Genomic DNA, 17,699 nt, shown 5'->3' on the forward strand with positions numbered 1-17,699 from the left:
GGTGATTTGCCTGCCTCAGCCTCCCAGAGTGCTGGGATTACAGGCGTGAGCCACCGCTCCTGGCACCATTTATTTTGCTTTCTTTATCAGAGCAGGAGAAAGTACTAGCTCAGGAATTGGGAGACGGTCCAATTTCCAGCTATTTCCAGTTCCAGTACACTTAACTAAGAGTGCCTCAGGTATTCTTAGTTTTGTTGTGTATAGGCAAAATGGAAATTAAAACTTCTGGCTTCTTGCAGGGATGCAGAAAGGATGGAAAGGTTTGAGATTTCCAAGTAATTATTTTATTGTTGTCACATGACCATGTACAGGCTGATTCAAATACAGCGCTACTGAGGGTGAACCTGGGTTTGATCCACCCATCAATTCGTATTTGTCAAATGGAGAAAAGATGTCTCACAGACAACACCCACATCCCAGCTGTGTGGTAAAAGCATGCCTTGGGGCCTCAGCTGCACCAGGTCAAACAACCTTCACCTGGCTGACCAACTCCTCCAGCAGAATGCCCTGCTGATGGGGCTGGGATGGATGAAGGCACCAGAGAAACACAGATGTTCAAAAAGTCATCCTTCCATTGTCTGTACCCCGTAGCTCTGCTCCCAATCCTTGCTCATTACCAATTCCTGCCCCAAACCATTCCAGCCCTGCACATGTGAGATAGGAAGAACGAGAGCCTAGGTTGGCAAGACGGGGTGAAGGTGGGATGTTGGCATCTGAGATAGTGCTGCAACAGGAGTGTTGTGCCAAACCTCTATTGACTCTCGTGGGGATGGCACCAGGTTCAAGAGGCCAAAGAAGAGACCCAGAGCCAGCAAACAAGACATTAGGTTTTACTGGGGGCTGACATGCAGAGGAGAGAGTCCAGTATCAGCAGATTGGACAGGAGAACTTCATAGCCCAGAAGCAGCAGGCTGAGCAGGAGAACCGCAGCTGTTTGCAAAAGGCATGCAGTTTGTATAGCATTTCCATTTAGCACCCTTCCTTAACAGCTTCCACCTGGCAAGCTTCATTCAACCCAAACTCAGGACTTCCATTCCCTGTATGGCTTGTGTTCCATGGGCCAGGTTGGGGGCTCAGGTGTTCCTCGTAGACAAGGAATGAATCTCCAGGTTGGCTACTCTGGATTCCTGAGCTTGGAGCACACATTCATATATGTTGCCATACAGTGCCATTCTCAGGGTATGCTTCAGTTATTGCTACCAGGTGTGTTTGCCACACAGGAAGGAGCTGCTGCTGTGCCTGCCTCTGTTCTCCACCAATCAACCAAGAGGTTTGGGAAGGGTAACAACTCTGTTAGGTGGTATGTACCTGTAGTCCCAGCTATTTGGGAGGCTGAGGCAGGAGGATCCCTTGAGCCCAGGAACCAGGGGTTCAAGACCAGCCTGAACAACATAGCAAGATCACCTCTCTGAAAAAAACAGAAACAAAAAACCTCTGCAGAGTGTTTATGTTTTGACTAACTGGGTCAGCTTCTACAGGCCCTGGTTCAGCAGCAAGTCTGCATTGACAAATGACCCTGCAGTGTGTTCTGATTTTGGCCTCTGTTACTCCAGAGAGCTCAACCACGACCTCACAGTCTCCCCTTCCCTCTTTGTGTTTTTTTCCCTTTCCTTCCCTTACTGCCTTTTCTCAACCTTCTCACCAAGCCCTCTTAGGTGGGGAACCTCTTCTTCCCTTGTTTCTCTTTTCTGACCATTGACTTCCAGGAACATAGAGCAGGCCTTGCTGGGGAATAGCAACTCTTAGATGCTTCTTATGAAATAAAAACCTATACTGTATTCCAAGAGGCACCAAAAACTCACTATTTTTCCTTATTGCTAGCAATCCCAGTATCCCTATTAAGTAAAACTGAAAGCTATTATAACATTTTATTGAGTGCTGACTACATGTTGAGCACTGTCATATAAGCACCTTATATGTTGTTGCGGATGCTGTGCTGTGCCACCCAGATCACGTCTTGGGGACTGTGGCCATCATTTCCCAGGGTGTTAGTCTCTCTCCAGGAATAGATCGACAAAGGGCACTGCCTTAAGATTAGGCGGTCTTCTTGGGCAGCTGTATGCAATGAATGGTCTTTATGGGGTTACCAGGGCCTTGTCCTCTTGCTTCAGTGGACAGTTCCAAAGGGCCAGCTGAGCTTCAGGGCATTCCCTGGAACCAGCTGGGGTCTCTGTTGAAATGGCATAGCCTTCAACTCCTCCCTCTGCCCAGACCTGCTTCCTTTACTCCCTCTTAATTCTGATAACTCTCCCCAGTAAACCTCCTGCATGCAAGTGTCTACCTGAGTCTGGTTCCTAGGAACTCAAACTAAGAATTAATTTCTTTAGTTCTCACAACCACCTTATGAAATAAGTTGTTCTCTTCGTAGAGACAAGGAAATGGGGGCATAGAAAGGTTAAGCAGTTTGCCTAGTCTCCCATCAGTAACTGGCAGAGCCAGTTAACAGTCAACGGGGCCTTCCTGCAGCTGGGTCTTCAGCAGGTCACCTGGCAGAGCCATGACTTGAAACCTGAAAATCTAACTCTAGACCCTGTACTCTTAACCTCACATGCAGCCTCTTAATAGCAATCCCAATGCCTTTGTGGGAAGGTGAGGAGAGAGGCAGGGTATTTATTACCTTTATCTCAGAGATAGACACTAAGGTAGCAACTACCTAAACCCAGGATCGTCCACAGGTATAGCTGTGACTGGATTACTAACCTTTGCGGGTGTGTGTGGGGCAGGGGAGAGGGGGGAGCGGGGGAGAGGGGGGAGCGGGGGAGAGGGGGGAGCGGGGAGGGTGCAATGGAAAAAGAATGGTAAATTCACATTTGAATTTTGGAGCCAACACCTACTAGCTGCACATCTTTGAGCAAGTTATTTAATATGAGTCTTAGTTATGTGACTGGCACATGGTAGGTGTTCAATAAAATACTCATCCCTATCCCATTTGTCTGTCATCTCCAACTGTGATCTTGAGCAAGTTTATTTAGCTTTCTGATTCTCGGTTTCTTCAACTATAAAATGGAGATGATGATGAAGAAGAAGATCTTACTTAGCCCCATGTCCATCGGGGTAGGAGCCTCGTAAAGGGTACTTATCAGTATAATTAGAAACTGTTTTGCCAGGTTTGCACCCTGTGCGCCTGTCCTTCAGGACCCAGCAGGCTCAGACTTGCCTGCGATCAAAGCCCTGTGTGCCTTTCAGACCCACCAGCCCCGTGGAAACTCTTGCAACACGACACCGCTGCGTGAGTTTCCTGTTGTTACTAGAGGTCAGCAGGTATTTTTCCCTAGGAAACTGGGTGTGCACGTCTCATCCCCGTGCCAATTCTCTTGCCGCTTCTCCTTCCACACGCGGCGTCCTCCGGAGGGAGGGTGCAGCTCCGCGTGCTCCAGCTGCGGCGAAAGTTGCGCCCGGCCCAGTCTGGCTGTGGGCCCCGCCTCCGCCTTCTCAGCGTCCAGCCCCGCCCTCCGATTGGTCAGCAGTGCCCAGCCCCGTTCCTCCGAGGGGATTAAAGCAGCGGCCGCGAAGTCTGGGTGCTTGCAGGCTGCTAAAGCCAACCCCAGTTGATTAGCACCTGCTACCGCGCTTTGCTTCCTAGCGCTCGCGGAGCCTCCTGGAGCCTGCCACCATCCTGCCCGCTACGTGCTGCCCCGCGCCCGCAGCCATGTGCCGTACCCTGGCCGCCTTCCCCACCACCTGCCTGGAGAGGTAAGGGGAGCTTGTCCAACTGCTTGGGGGAAGTCCCACCAACTCTTAGGGAGTGGAGCGGCAGGCCTGGGGACCTGGGTGGGCGCGGGGATGGGGCGTTGGAGGCTTAAGTAGAGAGGTAGAGGCGAACTTGATGCCACGTGCTTAGATTCCAGGAGCAGGGAGAAAGCAAGGGGAAGGGAAGCAAGGGCCCGCTGCTTGCTGCCATCCCCATCCTCTGACAAACTGCAGTCGTGCTCAGGTGACCTGCTGAAGACCTGGCTGCAGGAAGGCCACGTTGACATTTCCAGGCAGAACTGAGCCTGCCTATTGCTTAAGCACTTGTTTTTCATTCCTCAGACCAGAGCTAGGGGCATTGCCTCCTCTGCCCCTGGAAGGCAGGGAGATTTTTTTTTTTTTTTTTTTTTTTTGTGGGGTGTGGTGGGGCAGGGGGATCCCACTGTTGAGGGTGTGTCCATATTCCAGAGAGCAACTCAACAGCTTCCAGTCGTTACTGGCTGGGAAGGAAAACGTAAAGATGAAGGCAGGAATCAGTTTCCCACAGTTCAGAAATACTCCTGAAAAGAATGCTGAGTTCTTTTCTGAATCAACAGGCACGAAGAGAGATCAGTGTGACTTTAGGGAAAAGCCCATATATGAGCGTGTGTATTACCCAGAAAGTGTAAGGTCTACCACGGCATAGCTCAAACATTGCTTTTGTTGCTTTGGGGTTGATGATGCTGATAAGCACAATTTGGGTCCTGGGAACAGCCAAGAGTTTCCAGGAACTCTTGAGGCTAAACTTTGGGTGGCACCACCCAGAGCTCTTCTGGGACACATAAACCTCTCCACACTGGCTGAGCAAATGAGAATCCTTTCATGTTCCTGATTTGTTTTTCAGAGCCAAAGAGTTCAAGACACGTCTGGGGATCTTTCTTCACAAATCAGAGCTGGGCTGTGATACTGGGAGTAGTGGCAAGTTCGAGTGGGGCAGTAAACACGGCAAAGAGAAGTAAGTGTTGCTGACCAGCTCAGGGCTCCGAGAGGGAAGGGAGCGGGAAGGAGGGAAATATAAGGAGAAGCCAGGACACACTAAGTGGATCTTGGCAACGCCTCCCTAGAGATTTTAGTGAGACTTGTTGCTGGTCTGTTATGACTACTTGGCTCATGGGTGAGTGGGTAGGTGGCTCCAGGGCTCCAAGTCCATCCATGGATGAGGGCACACAGGGCATGAATGCCTAGTTAACCAGACTCTCCCACCTGGGGTTTCATTGCACACGCATCCAGGGCTAGGACAGAGTCCAAGGCCACTTGAGGTTTTTATTAATGACTCTAGCATGCACCTTGCCTAGAAACCCTTTCATATTGGCTATCAACTGTACCAAACTCTGGAGTTATGTGTAGATGTAATCTCTATTTATGAGGCCCTTATGTCCTTGGGAAGGTGTACAAAACAAATCTTTGAGAGTCAGGGGAATTGAAATAATTTTTGGACAGAGAAGAGACAGGCTTAGAGATATTAACTGAAGACTAAAGGAGTCCCTGGCTTTGATTTCTGGTTGCCGAATTGTCCTCTAGAAAGCATTACTGCTTACCCTAAGTCCAACTAGGAGTTTGAGGTGTCAGCTTCAACAATCACCAAGCAAGCCTTTCTGTGAATTTTACGCAATTTTCCATCAGAGTTCTGGCTAGAATTTGTACTATGCTTTGGTTTGTTGATTTTTTTTTCTTACTCTTTTTTTTCTTTTTGTCTTTTAGTAGAAACTTCTCAGAAGATGTGCTGGGGTGGAGAGAGTCGTTCGACCTGCTGCTGAGCAGTAAAAGTGAGTAGGAGCCTTTTGTGTCTGTCTCTGGGTGGCACGTGTATACCCATGTGCTTTGGAACCAGCTCCAGGACTGCTGAGAGCCTGGGCAGAATAATAGTAGTAGTAATAATAATAATAATGATCCCCTAGTGTGCCAGCCTCTATTCAACACACAAAGGCAGGTCCTTGTTCAAGAAAATTATGTTCTAAAAATAGAGCCATTAAGTGCAATTGCTTTCCTTTCTTCTTGTATTCCCTGCTGTCCCTCTGGCTGACCTGTTTCCGCCTCTTTCCTGTAACCCCAGATGGAGTGGCTGCTTTCCACGCTTTCCTCAAGACGGAGTTCAGTGAGGAGAACCTGGAGTTCTGGCTGGCCTGTGAGGAGTTCAGGAAGATCCAATCAGCTACCAAGCGGGCCTCCAGGGCACACCGGATCTTTGAGGAGTTCATCTGCAGCGAGGCCCCTAAAGAGGTGAGAGCCCCCATATGCCCAGTGAATCCTCACGACCCTGCCTGCTCCTTCCCCTCTGAGAGTGAGGGCTAGTGGGGAGGAAAGGCTAGGTGTAGAAGTAGAAGGGCCTTACTTGGCACAGGGGTGAATGGGCTTCTGTGACCAGAAACTAGAAAAGCCGGGCTCAGTGCCACTCCTGGGTGCTTAACCCTATGACTCATGATGGGGCAGGATGGATTGGCAGGTTTTTCGGCTTCTATCCATACCCATCTTTATAAATCCATCCCTTTTTAGAGGCTCAAAACACTTACCAACTGGGGAGACAAGGTCAGCACAGGGACCTTATATAACCTGGCTCAGTCCCCAGGCTGACCTGCCTGAGGCCTGCAGGTCTGTAGTCTGTGATTTTTCTGTCTGCCTTCCCTCCCGGCCACTATGCATGGCAGCTGCAGTTGCTAAAGAATACAGCGCCACCTGGTGGAGAGATAAGAGTAATGCCTTACTTTTGTACCTTATTTTGGTTTTCTGACCGCTGATTGATTCCCCATAATTCTGTAAAGGTGTATTGAGCCCCAATTATATTCAAGACACTGTTACAGTCACTGTGTATGTCACAGTGAACCAAACAAAGTCCCTTCCCTAATGAAACTTATAATTTGAATGGGGAAAGATGCCAATAACCAACTAGACAAATATATGCCAGGTGATGAGCTATGCACTCATAAAACTACAGCAGGAAATGAGAGAGAGGGAGTACCAGAGGCAGGGCCTGGCAGGAGGTAAGGTTTTCCATTCTGTAAAGGGAAATGAGGAGCGGCTCTTTGATATGGTGACATGTGAACAGAGATATGAAAGAATTCAGGGAGGGAAGAACATTCCAACACAGGAAGCAGCAAATGCCATGGCCAGAGCCTGCCTGTCACAGTCACAGATGAGCAAGTGGACGTGCTTAGAGCAGGGCAAGAGCAGGAGATGAGGTCAGACACGAGGCGGATGGCCAGGTGTGGGCTCAGGGGCCCAGCAACCCCTTTGGCTCTTCCTCTGAAAGACATGAGGAGACAACAGAGGTGCTACCAAACTGAGTTGGGCTTTTAAAGGCTCACTGTAGCTGCCGGGTAGAGAACAGACCATGGTGGTGGGGGGTAAGGTAGCAGAGAGACCAGGTAGGAGGCCTTGGTGCAAATCCCAGGAGAGCCGACAGTAACTGGAAGCAGGGTTGCTGTAGAAGAAAGGGTGAAAGCGGATTGCGTTTGTATAAATTATTGATAGATCCTCATGTTAATTCTGAGAGATTGGAGGACAGACAGTGGATCAGATGTGGGTACAAGGCCAGAGCTGAAAAGCTAGTTAGTGATCAATTCAGGAGCCCCCACTTCCTGATGCAGCATCTGGTGCTCTTTCCAATGCCCAGCCTGCCGTTGGCCCTCCCTCAGCCATGCCCACCCTTTTCTCCAACTCACCCTGTGCGTGTCCTCCTTCCCGCAGGTCAACATTGACCATGAGACCCGCGAGCTGACTAGGATGAACCTGCAAACCGTCACAGCCACATGCTTTGACACAGCTCAAGGGAAGACACGTACCCTGATGGAGAAGGACTCCTACCCACGCTTCCTGAAGTCACCCGCTTACCGGGACCTGGCTGCCCAAGCCTCAGCCGCCTCCGCCACTCCGTCCAGCTGCAGCCTGGCCGAGCCCTCACACACCTGAGTCTCCATGGCAGTGAGGAAGCCAGCTGGGAAGAGAGGTTGAGTCACCCATCCCCAAGGTGGCTGCCCCTGTGTGGGAGGCAGGTTCTGCAAAGCAAGTGCAAGAGGACAAAAAAAAAAAAAAAAAAAAAAAAAAAAAAAAAAAAAAAAAAAAAAAAGCGCTCCAGCAGCCTGTTTGGGAAGCAGCAATCTCTCCTTCAGATACTGTGGGACTCATGCTGGAGAGGGGCCACCCACTTCCAGGACCTGTGAATAAGGGCTAATGATGAGGGTTGGTGGGGCTCTCTGTGGGGGAAAAAAGGTGGCACGGGGTTAGCACTGGCTCTCGTTCTCACCGGAGAAGGAAGTGTTCTAGCGTGGTTTAGGAAACGTGGATAAAGGGAACTGTGAAAATGAGAGGAGGAAAGACACCCAGATCAGCTGTTTTGCCTGTTGCTCAGTTGACTCTGGTCGCATCCTGTTTTCCTAATTCCCAGACGTTCTGGGCACAGAAAGGACCCTGCGTGTGGAGTCTTCCCCTTTGGCCCTCCTCACTGGCCTCTGGGCTGGCCCAGAGTCCCTTAGCTTGTACCTTGTAACACTCCTGTGTGTCTGTGCAGCCTTGCAGTCATGTCAAGGCCAGCAAGCTGATGTGACTCTTGCCCCATGCGAGCTATTTATACCTCAAACACTGGCCTGTGAGCCCTTTCCAAGTCAGTGGAGAGCCCTGAAAGGAGGCTCACTTGAACCACCCTCAGTGTTCTGGGTGACCCCCTGCAGGTGGCCCCTGACCCTGTGTTGCAACAGGGTCCACCTGTGAGCAGGCCCCCCCAGGGGCCTTTTCCTGGATGTGCACTCTCTGAGTTCTGTGCTGTCTCTTGGAGGCAGGGCCCAGGAGAAGAAAGTGTGGAGGCCTCGGGGAGTGGCTTTTCCAGCTCTCATGTCCCGCAGTGTGGAACAAGGCAGAAAAGGATCCTAGGAAACAAATCTCTTGGCAGTCCCTGAGAGTCCTGCTGAAATCCAGCCAGTGTTTTTTTGTGGTATGAGAACAGGCAGAAAGAGATGCCCCGAGATAGAAGGGGAGCCTCGTGTTTCTTTCCTGCGGACATGAGATGAACCACTGGAGTGGGCAGAGGTGGCCCAGGACCATGGCGCCCTTAGAGTGCAGAAGCTGGGGGGAGAGGCTGCTTGGAAGGGCAGGACTGGGGATAATCAGAACCTGCTTGTCACCTCAGGGCGTCACCGAACAAACATTTCCTAATGGGAACTCCTGCAGCAGAGCCCGGGCTGGAGGTAAATTACCCAGGGCAGCCCCCTTGTGGCCCAGGATCATCAACATTGTTCTCTGTGCACCATGAGCGCCTCCGGGAGATTATTTAAGTGTATTGTATCATTGGTTTTGTGTGATTGTCATAACATTGTTTTTGTTATTGTTGGTGCTCTTGTTATTTATTATTGTAATCTCAGTTTGCCTCTACTGGAGAATCTCAGCAGGGGTTTCAGCCTGACTGTCTCCCTCTCTCCACCAGACTCTACCTCTGAATGTGCTGGGAACCTCTTGGAGCCTGTCAGGAACTCCTCACTGTTTAAATATTTATTTATTGTGGCAAATGGAGCTGGTTTCCTAGATACGAATGATGTTTGCAATCCCCATTTTCCTGTTTCAGCATGTTACATTCTTATAAAATAAAAACAAAAGTCAAATATGACATCCTGTCTCCAAATGCTGTGCGGGTCAGGGGAAAAGGGGAAGTGTTGTGGAGAGCTCTGGGGAGGAGCTGGCTTTTGGGAATTCCACAGGACAGGCGAGTGAGCTTCCGCGGCACAGGCAGAAGTACAGGGAGAGCTCGATGTTCACCTGGTACCTAATAGAGTCAAGAGAAGGGGATGGGCTCTAGCGAGGGCCACTGTGGTCAGTGACTTTTGAAGCTCATGACGGCCCCACTTGTGCTGGGCTGTTGTGTGGATTGGACTGGGCTCAACCCACTGTCATTTCAGAGCTCATGTCTTTTGCCCACCTGGCTGGGACTCAGCAGGAGCCATTCCCAGTTCTACCTGTAACAGTGCAGGGGTCAGTACCGCTTGGTCAAGTAGCAGGACATCATCAGTTAGGTGGTGACTTTTGTAGGATTTTTACTTTTAAAAGTAATTTGTAATTACATTCAATTACAAATATTTTGTAATTTATATTCAAGAAATTATTATTCCTTTTATAATTTCATAGAAGTATCTGAGATGAGGTATATGAAGCCACTCTGTACATGAGGCTGCTCCATTCCGTGGGCCGAGGGAATAAGGGTTGAGCTGTGCTTGAAAGAATTTGGGGATAGGGAGACAGGCGCGGTGGCTCATGCCTGAGAGCACTGAGAGAGGGAGGCTGAGGAGGGTGGCTCACTTAAGCCCAGGAGCTCAACACCAGCCTGGGCAACATGGCAAAACCCAGTCTCTACAAAAAGTCAAACATTAGCAGGGTGTGGTGGCACATGCCTGTAGTCCCAGCTACTTGGTAGACTGAGGTGGGAGGATGGCTTGTGTGGGGAAGGTCAAAGCTGCCATGAACTGAGACCACTCTACTGCATTCCAGCCTGGGGGACACAGTGAGACCCTGGGGGTAGGTGGGCAAGGATCAAAGTCTGTTCTTTCTCTGCCAATTGTCTGCCTGTTCTCCTTTTTCATCCTACTGAATCCCTCTCCTTTTTTTCTGATTACCACTACTTAAAAAAATGGTTTCTCCTCTGTTGAATGATCTGTTTATACACAGATCTGGACCTTACATGGACCTTTATTTCTTCCCTACTGATAGTCTGAGTAAAGTGATCAGACTTCAGGAACATGGGGTAGAAAGCCCTATAGAATCACGTCTTAAGCACAGATCTATGGAGTGATTCTGTGGGTGACACCAGGGAGGATCCTGAAATTAAGGGCCTGGGAAGGAAGAAGGGGACCAACACTGTGGTAGGCCCTGACCTCCATTAGTTCTTACAATAGCTCTGTGGAGTGGGTCTGAACACTTTATCATCCAGAGAAGGAAACAAGCTCTGAGAGGGAGGGACATGCTTGGGGCAGCCAGCCAGTGAGTGGCAGAGTGGGGATCTGAACTCAGTTATGCCATGGGGGAGTCCAGTCTGTGAAAGATGGGTGGAGGAATATGACTGACAAGGGAAGAAAGAGCAGAGGACCTAGGAAGATAGGGAGGTACTAACACTCACCCTTTCTTACTACTTTCCTTCCATCTTTATGCCTTTAACATGCATGTATTGAGTACATCGAAATCCCTCAGACCCAATGGGTCCAGCTTCTCCACAGGCTCACCGAGGCTTCCTTAGAGGACTCTCTCATCCTCTCCAATCTGGGATACCGCAATTTCCCACCGCGTCTCCTTACCCCAGCCTCTCCCTGCGCTGGTTCATTTTCCACACTGTGCCAGTCTTCAGCTGTAAAGCACAGGTCTGAGCACTTTGTGGCTACGTTAAAACCCTTCAGTGGTTCACTTTTGACTCTAAGATAAAGTCCAGCTTTAATCCTGACACACAAGGGAGTCTCTGACCTGACCCAAGTCCCTCTCCAGACGTATCTTCTGCCTGGACGGCCTTCACGCTCAGGCTTTTTCCTTCTCTCTTTTTTTTTTCTTTGTGTGTGTGTGGCTACACATGCTGTTCTGTCTGCTTAGAACACCTCTTTCTCCTCTTTTTTAGAAAAAATTGGGGGTTGAGGCATGAGGAGGAGAATGCCAACTTTCAAAATCCAGCAAAAACATCACCTCCTCAGTGAAGCCTTCCAAGATGTCCAGAGACGTACAGAATTAATTGCTCCCAACTTGCATGATACTAAGACACACTGTTCTTACTTTGATTGTAGCACGTATGGCATTCCTCCATAACTTCCTTCTTCATGGCCCTTGCTCTCCTATTAAACTGAGCTCTTCAAGGTCAGGGTCATATTATTCACCTTGGTGAGATGGGGCAGAAGAGAGTACAGCAAAGCGGTTCTTCAGTCCCAGCTGTGGAGTCAGAATGTTGGGTTGGAATCCCGGACATTCACCTTGGAAAGTTGCTTAAGCCTCAGCTTCAGTCCCCTCAGCTGTAAAATGAGGATAATAAGAGTAAGCTTCACTGGGAACACTGAATGAAATAAAAGTGTGCGGCACAATGTTGATGCCTCATGACTACTGGCTATTATTATTATCTGATTCCCAGTACTTAGTACAGTAATTTGTATACAGTAGGCATTAGTCAAGTCAAAAAGTCTTTTGACTTTTTGAATAAAATGGCAGGATCAGAATTTGAACTCAGGATTCTAAATCTACTTTTTTTTTTTTAGCTGCTTCAATACCATATTTCATCTGACGTTTACAGGATTCCAGAATTTCAGATAAAGAAATGGAAGGCTGGAGGCATTAAGCAAGCCAGGGTATTACAGGGACCATGGGATTCCTGCAAACCAGGTCAGCCAACGCTGTTTTCAAATATGTGCCCTCTGACTGTGCAAGGCCGCTTGTCTCTCACCTTCTACTGCCTCACTGTGGCCATTCCAGGCAATGCAAGCTTTTAAAGTTCGGCTTCTTCCTTTGGAATTATACATCCAATGGCTTTAAGTTGTTTTACTGTAGTTTTATTTATTAATGCATTTTAATAAACATGTGAAATTTTAATAGAAATGAGAATTATTAATATCACTACTAAGACAGCCCAGCAGGTATAGGAATTAAACCGAGATTCTTTAGTTTATAGGGATGAAATTACTTTTAAAAATGGAAGCTGTAGAGAAGAGAGAAAAAAGGTGTCGGGGGCTGGGCGTGGAGGCTCAGGCCTGTAATCCCAGCACTTTGGGAGTCTGAGGCGGGCAGATCACCTGAGGTCAGGAGTTCGAGACCAGCCTGGCTAACATGGTGAAACCCCGTTTCTACTAAAAATACAAAAAATTAGCTGGGCATGGTGGCACGCACCTGTAATCCCAGCTACTTGGGAGGCTGAGGCAGGAGAGTTGCTTGAACCCAGGAGGCAGAGGTTGCAGTGAGCCGAGATCACGCCATTGCGCCTGGCACAACAAGAGCAAAACTCCAGTTAAAAAAAAAAAAGTGTCAGGGCCTATTGCCTTGCTGACTGCAAAATAATTTGCTGTCATGAATCCTTTAAATTGGTCCAGTTATATTCAAATTGCTTTAAGGAAGAAAAGAAAGATTTGAAATTTACGTAACAGAGGTGTGTTCCTAAGGGTAAGAGATATACAGCGGTTAGGTGCTGGATAATGGAGTTGGAGTCCCCATCATTTAGAAAAGATGTTTCTTGATTTACAATGTTGGTGGTTTTCAAGTTTTGATCTGTAACCTGGAGAATGATTTAATTTAATATTTGAGAAAAGCAACAACGTGTGGATTAATCTTATATTTGTAATGGAATGCCACTTAAGGGACCGTTCCGTGCTGGGGAGGAGAATTGCCTTAGCTCAGTTAATCTCACAGTTCCAAGGGGCAGCCTCACAGGCAGCGTGGGATAACCTAATCATGGAGTCAGCAGGCTTGGAAGTTAGGCAATTGAATTAAGTTCCACATCCGCTATTATCAGCTGAGTAAACTGCAGCACATTACTCAATTTCTCAAAGCCTCACTTTTTCCCGTAAAATGTGAATAACAATAATATTGTCTTCATAGGACTTTTGTGATGACAATGAGAACATTTAGGAAAAATATTTATCATAGCACTTAGAAGTAAGTGTTCAAAAAATGGTAGCTGCTTGTATGTGGCAGGCACTGTTCTAAGACCTTCACATATGTTAATTTCTGTAATCCTCATGATACTCCTATAAGTTAGCTACTATTATTATCATCCTTATTTTATAGACACAGAAATCAAAGCCTAGAAAGTTTAAGTAAATTGCCCAAATTCAAAGAGCTAGCAAGTAGCTGTATCAGTTAGCCATTGCTACATAACATCAAACGATTCCAAACCATTCTCATATTACTGATGTGAGAACATCAGTGTAATCTTTCTTTCTTTCTCTTTCTTTCTTTCTTTCTTTCTTTCTTTCTTTCTTTCTTTCTTTCTTTCTTTCTTTCTCTCTCTCTCTCTCTTCCTTCCTTCTTTCTTTTCTTTTCTTTTTTTCTTTCTTTTCTCTCTTTCTTTCTTCTTTTCGAGACAGGATCTCATTCTGTCACCCAGGTTGGAGCGCAGTGATCAATTCGACCCTATTGTCTTCTCACTAAGATCCAAGAAGGGCTTTTGGTAAGTAAAATGCAATTTTTTCCTAAGCTTAGAGAAAATCTCTGCAGTCTCAGGGATCTTTCTTGTCAAAGGAAGAAAAGGTTAAGAACATTGCTTAATTCTAACATCTTGAGTGTGGGAAGAAGGGAGCTAGAAGGAAGGGGGAAGCTATCCTTACATTTCACCTTGGCCTTGGTTTCTCTCTGCAGGTTCCCAGACTGGAATTCACATCCGCTGCTGGGAGGAGTCTCTTTGTTCTTGGTGATTCTGTCTTCAGAGTCTGGGCCTCTGAACCCAGCAGCGACTGGGGTCTCCTTGTGGACAGACTGATCTCTCCTTCTGCCAGGACAGTTGTCAGACTCCATCTGTCTCTTGGGGCACCCCCCTCCTCGATACTCCTGGCTCCCATGGAACAAAACAATTTTGCAGAATGCCAACAATAAGTAGATGATGTTGTCCCATGACTACAGCGGAACAAGACAAAAATAAGGCCACTTCTTGATGAGGACTGAACACTAAGCGAAGAAAAGATGCCGTACCACCATAAAAGTAACCAACACCCCCTCTCCTGGGTAACATGAGCCACTGTTTTTTCTTCAGCAGTGACAGTGCTAGCTACACTTTGTTCCTTCTGATTCCTAGATGATCATAATGAAGGCACCGAAGTGTTTCTGCTTCCTGACACCACCCAGTTGAGAACAAATCTCTATTTCCTTAAACCCTTCCCCAAATCACCTGACCAAAAGCTCAAACCCTATAATAAGTATCCTAATTCCCTTTTAGAAGATATCCTGGAGCTGGGTGCAATGGCTCACATCTATAATCTCAGTGCTTTGGGAGCACAAAGCTGGAGGATTGCTTGAAGCCAGGAGTTCAAAATCAGCCTGGGCAACACAGTGAGAGCCCATCTCTAGAAAAAAATTAAAAAATTAGCCGGGCGTGGTGGTGCATGCCTTACTCGGGAGGCTGAGGCAGGAGGTTCACTTGAGCCCAGGAAGTTGAGGTTGCAGTGAGCTATATGAATGTACCAGCTATATGAATGATCTGCACAGCAAGATCATGTCACTTTAAAAAAAAAAAAAAGTAGAAGAAGCTGGGCGCAGTGGTTCACGCCTGTAATCCCAGCACTTTGGGAGGCTGAAGTGGGCGAATCACGAGGTCAGGAGTTTGAGACCAGCCTGGCCAACATGATGAAACCCTGTCTCTACTAAAAATACAAAAAAATTATCTGGGCGTGGTGGCAGACACCTGTAATTCCAGCTACTCGGGAGGCTGAGGCAGGAGAATCACTTGAACCCAGGAGGCGGCAGCTGCAGTGAGCCAAGATTATGCCACTGCACTCCAGCCTGGGTGACAGTGCAAGACTCCATCTCAAAAAAAAAAAAAAAAAAAAAAAAAAAAAAAAAGGATGAGTTCTCCCTCGCTGTAGTTGGTAATACATTTGCCTTGGTTTCACTGCAGGTCTCGTTCTGCTCACTAGACTTTAACATATGTCATTATGACCAGAAGGGTCAGCATTCTCCAGGAGTTTTTACCAAATCATCTGTTCAGGACAAACTAACATCCACTGTTACCTCTATGCTACCACCCTGGTCTGGGCCACCATTGACTCTCAGTTGGATTACTGCAATTTCCTTCTAACGGATTTTCTGACTTCTCCCTTTGCTTTCAATCCCCAGGTTCTTCTCAGCACAGGACTGATAATGATCCTCTAAAAAAAAAAAGCAATGGAGATCATGTTACTTTTCTACTCCAATACTCCAATGGCTTCCATGTTGTTTAGCATAGAAGCCAAAAGCCTCACAATGGGCCCTAAGGTCGCGCATGACCTGAACCTCTGCTTGTCATCTCCCTTCCCTCACTCTGCTCCAGCCTCACTGGCCTCCTTGCTGCTGCTTGTTCCCACCAGGCATGCTCCCTCCTCAGGACCCGTGTGCTTACTGTTGCCTCTGACTGCTGTGTTCTTGATGCAGACATCTTCATAAGCTGTTGCTGCATCCTTCTCAAGTCTTTGCTCAAATGTTACCTTCTGAACAAGATCTTTCCCGACTGCTTTGTTTAAAATCACAATCCCCATCCTGGCACTTTTAATCCTCCTTATTCTACCTTGTTATTTTCTGTAGATTTGTTACCTACGATACGCTACATGATTTACTTATTTTGTTCATTATCTGGCTTCAGTAAGAATGGGGGCAGGGGCTGGGCACGGTGGGTCACACCTGTAATCCCAGAACCTTGGGAGGCCGAGGCGGGTGGATCACTTGAGGTCAGGAGTTCGAGACCAGCGTGGCCAATATGGTGAAACTCTGTTTCTACTAAAAATACAAAAATTAGCCAGGTATGGTTGCTCATGCCTATAATCCCAGCTACTTGGGAGGCTGGGGCACGAGAATCACTTGAACCTGGGAGGCAGAGGTTGTGGTGAGCCAAGATCACACCATTGCACTCCACCCTGGGTGACAGAGCAAAATTTCGTCTCAAAAAACTCACACCTGTAATCCTAGCACTTTGGGAGGCTGAGGCAGGTGGATCATGAGGTCGGGAGTTCGAGACCAGCCTGACCAACATGGTGAAACCCCATCTCTACTGAAAATACAAAAATTAGCTGGGCGTGGTGGTGGGCGCCCATAATCCCAGCTACTCAGGAGGCTGAGGCAGGAGAATTGCTTGAACCCGGGAGGCAGAGCTTGCAGTGAGCCAAGATTGTGCCACTGCATTCCAGCCTGGGTGACAGAGTAAGACTCCGTCTCAAAAAAAAAAAAAAAAAAAAAAGAATGGGGACAAGCTGTTTCTCTGTGATGTTCAGTGATACAGATCAAATCCTTAGAGCAAGTTGCTTAACCACTTTATGCTTCAGTTTTCTCATCTGCAAAATGGGGACAAAAATAGTACTGACGTCATAAGGATAAGATTAAACAATTTAATACATATATGAAGTATTCAGAACAGTCCCTGGACCATATTAAAGAGCTATGTAAATGTTTGTCACTATTAACAGAACCATCCACATCTTCATCACTCTTACTACCATCATTAGCTCTGGTAGCAAAGCAGCGTAGGCCAAGATGTAGAGGTAGAAGCATGTGACATAATGTGATGGGGAACTGGAGGGTAGCACTGATGATACCCATGAGGAGTAGGGACAGGCAGGGACTGTATTACAACCTGAAATCATGTTATGTTGGGTTTTTCAACTGTTTATTATCTATTTCTCCCTATTAAAATGCAAACTCCAAGAAGAACTCTATGAGGAACTGGTGCGGTAAATCACTCTATGCCAGACATACAGAATAGTCACTGATAACATAGTCAGTGCTCAGTAAGTTTCTTTTCTTTTTTTTGAGATGGAGTCTTGCTCTGTCGTCCAGGCTGGAGTGTAGTAGTGCTATCTTGGCTCACTTCAACTTCCACCTCCCGGGTTCAAGCAGTTCTCCTGCCTCAGTCTCCCCAGTAGCTGGGATTACAGGTGCCTGACACCACGCCTGGCTACTTTTTGTATTTTTAGTAGAGACGCAGTCTTGAACTCCCGAACTCAGGTGATCTGCCTGCCTCAGCCTCCCAAAGTGCTGGGATTACAGGCGTGAGCCACCGCACCTGTCCAAGAAGTATTAATTAAATGAATAATGGGTTAAGGATTTTGAACTTTGTCCTGAAAATGATGGTGAGTCAATGATGCAGGGTGGAATAATGGATGAGGAGCTAGGAAGCAAGTCATCAGTTTCTTGCTGTAAATGATGACAAGGACTCGACTGGTCATCCCTTTGCAGATGAAAGCAAGAGACTTGGTGTTGGGATGAGGATGAGGGATGGCCTCCAGGTGGAGGTGCCATTTGTAGAGATGGGATAAATGGGAGGAGGGGCAGATTTAGGAAAAGATGAGTGTTTC

The 17,699-nt window shown here is 47.5% G+C and overlaps 2 protein-coding genes across 2 annotated transcripts in view; both read left to right on the forward strand.

The window, feature by feature from the left end:
* Nucleotides 1-17,699, forward strand: part of GLUL (glutamate-ammonia ligase) — a 328,058-nt gene that overhangs the window by 90,594 nt on the left and 219,765 nt on the right. The gene's annotated exons all lie outside the window — the stretch shown is intronic.
* RGS16 (regulator of G protein signaling 16) lies at nt 3,459-9,322 on the forward strand. The gene is made up of 5 exons (XM_050766544.1): nt 3,459-3,693; nt 4,574-4,684; nt 5,431-5,495; nt 5,783-5,949; nt 7,414-9,322. Exons 1-5 carry the CDS (start codon nt 3,650-3,652, stop codon nt 7,633-7,635), a joined length of 609 nt encoding a protein of 202 aa, XP_050622501.1. The 5' UTR covers nt 3,459-3,649; the 3' UTR covers nt 7,636-9,322.

The sequence above is a fragment of the Macaca thibetana genome, chromosome 1, assembly GCF_024542745.1.
Source record: "Macaca thibetana thibetana isolate TM-01 chromosome 1, ASM2454274v1, whole genome shotgun sequence".
NCBI classification, from domain to species: Eukaryota; Metazoa; Chordata; class Mammalia; order Primates; family Cercopithecidae; genus Macaca; species Macaca thibetana.

Coding starts and splice junctions, on each gene's coding strand:
- RGS16 (XM_050766544.1), top strand. CDS start 3,650: ATGTGCCGTACCCTGGCCGCCTTCCCCACCACCTGCCTGGAGAG. Junction 3,694..4,573: donor CCCACCACCTGCCTGGAGAG/GTAAGGGGAGCT, acceptor TTTGTTTTTCAG/AGCCAAAGAGTTCAAGACAC. Junction 5,496..5,782: donor CCTGCTGCTGAGCAGTAAAA/GTGAGTAGGAGC, acceptor CTGTAACCCCAG/ATGGAGTGGCTGCTTTCCAC.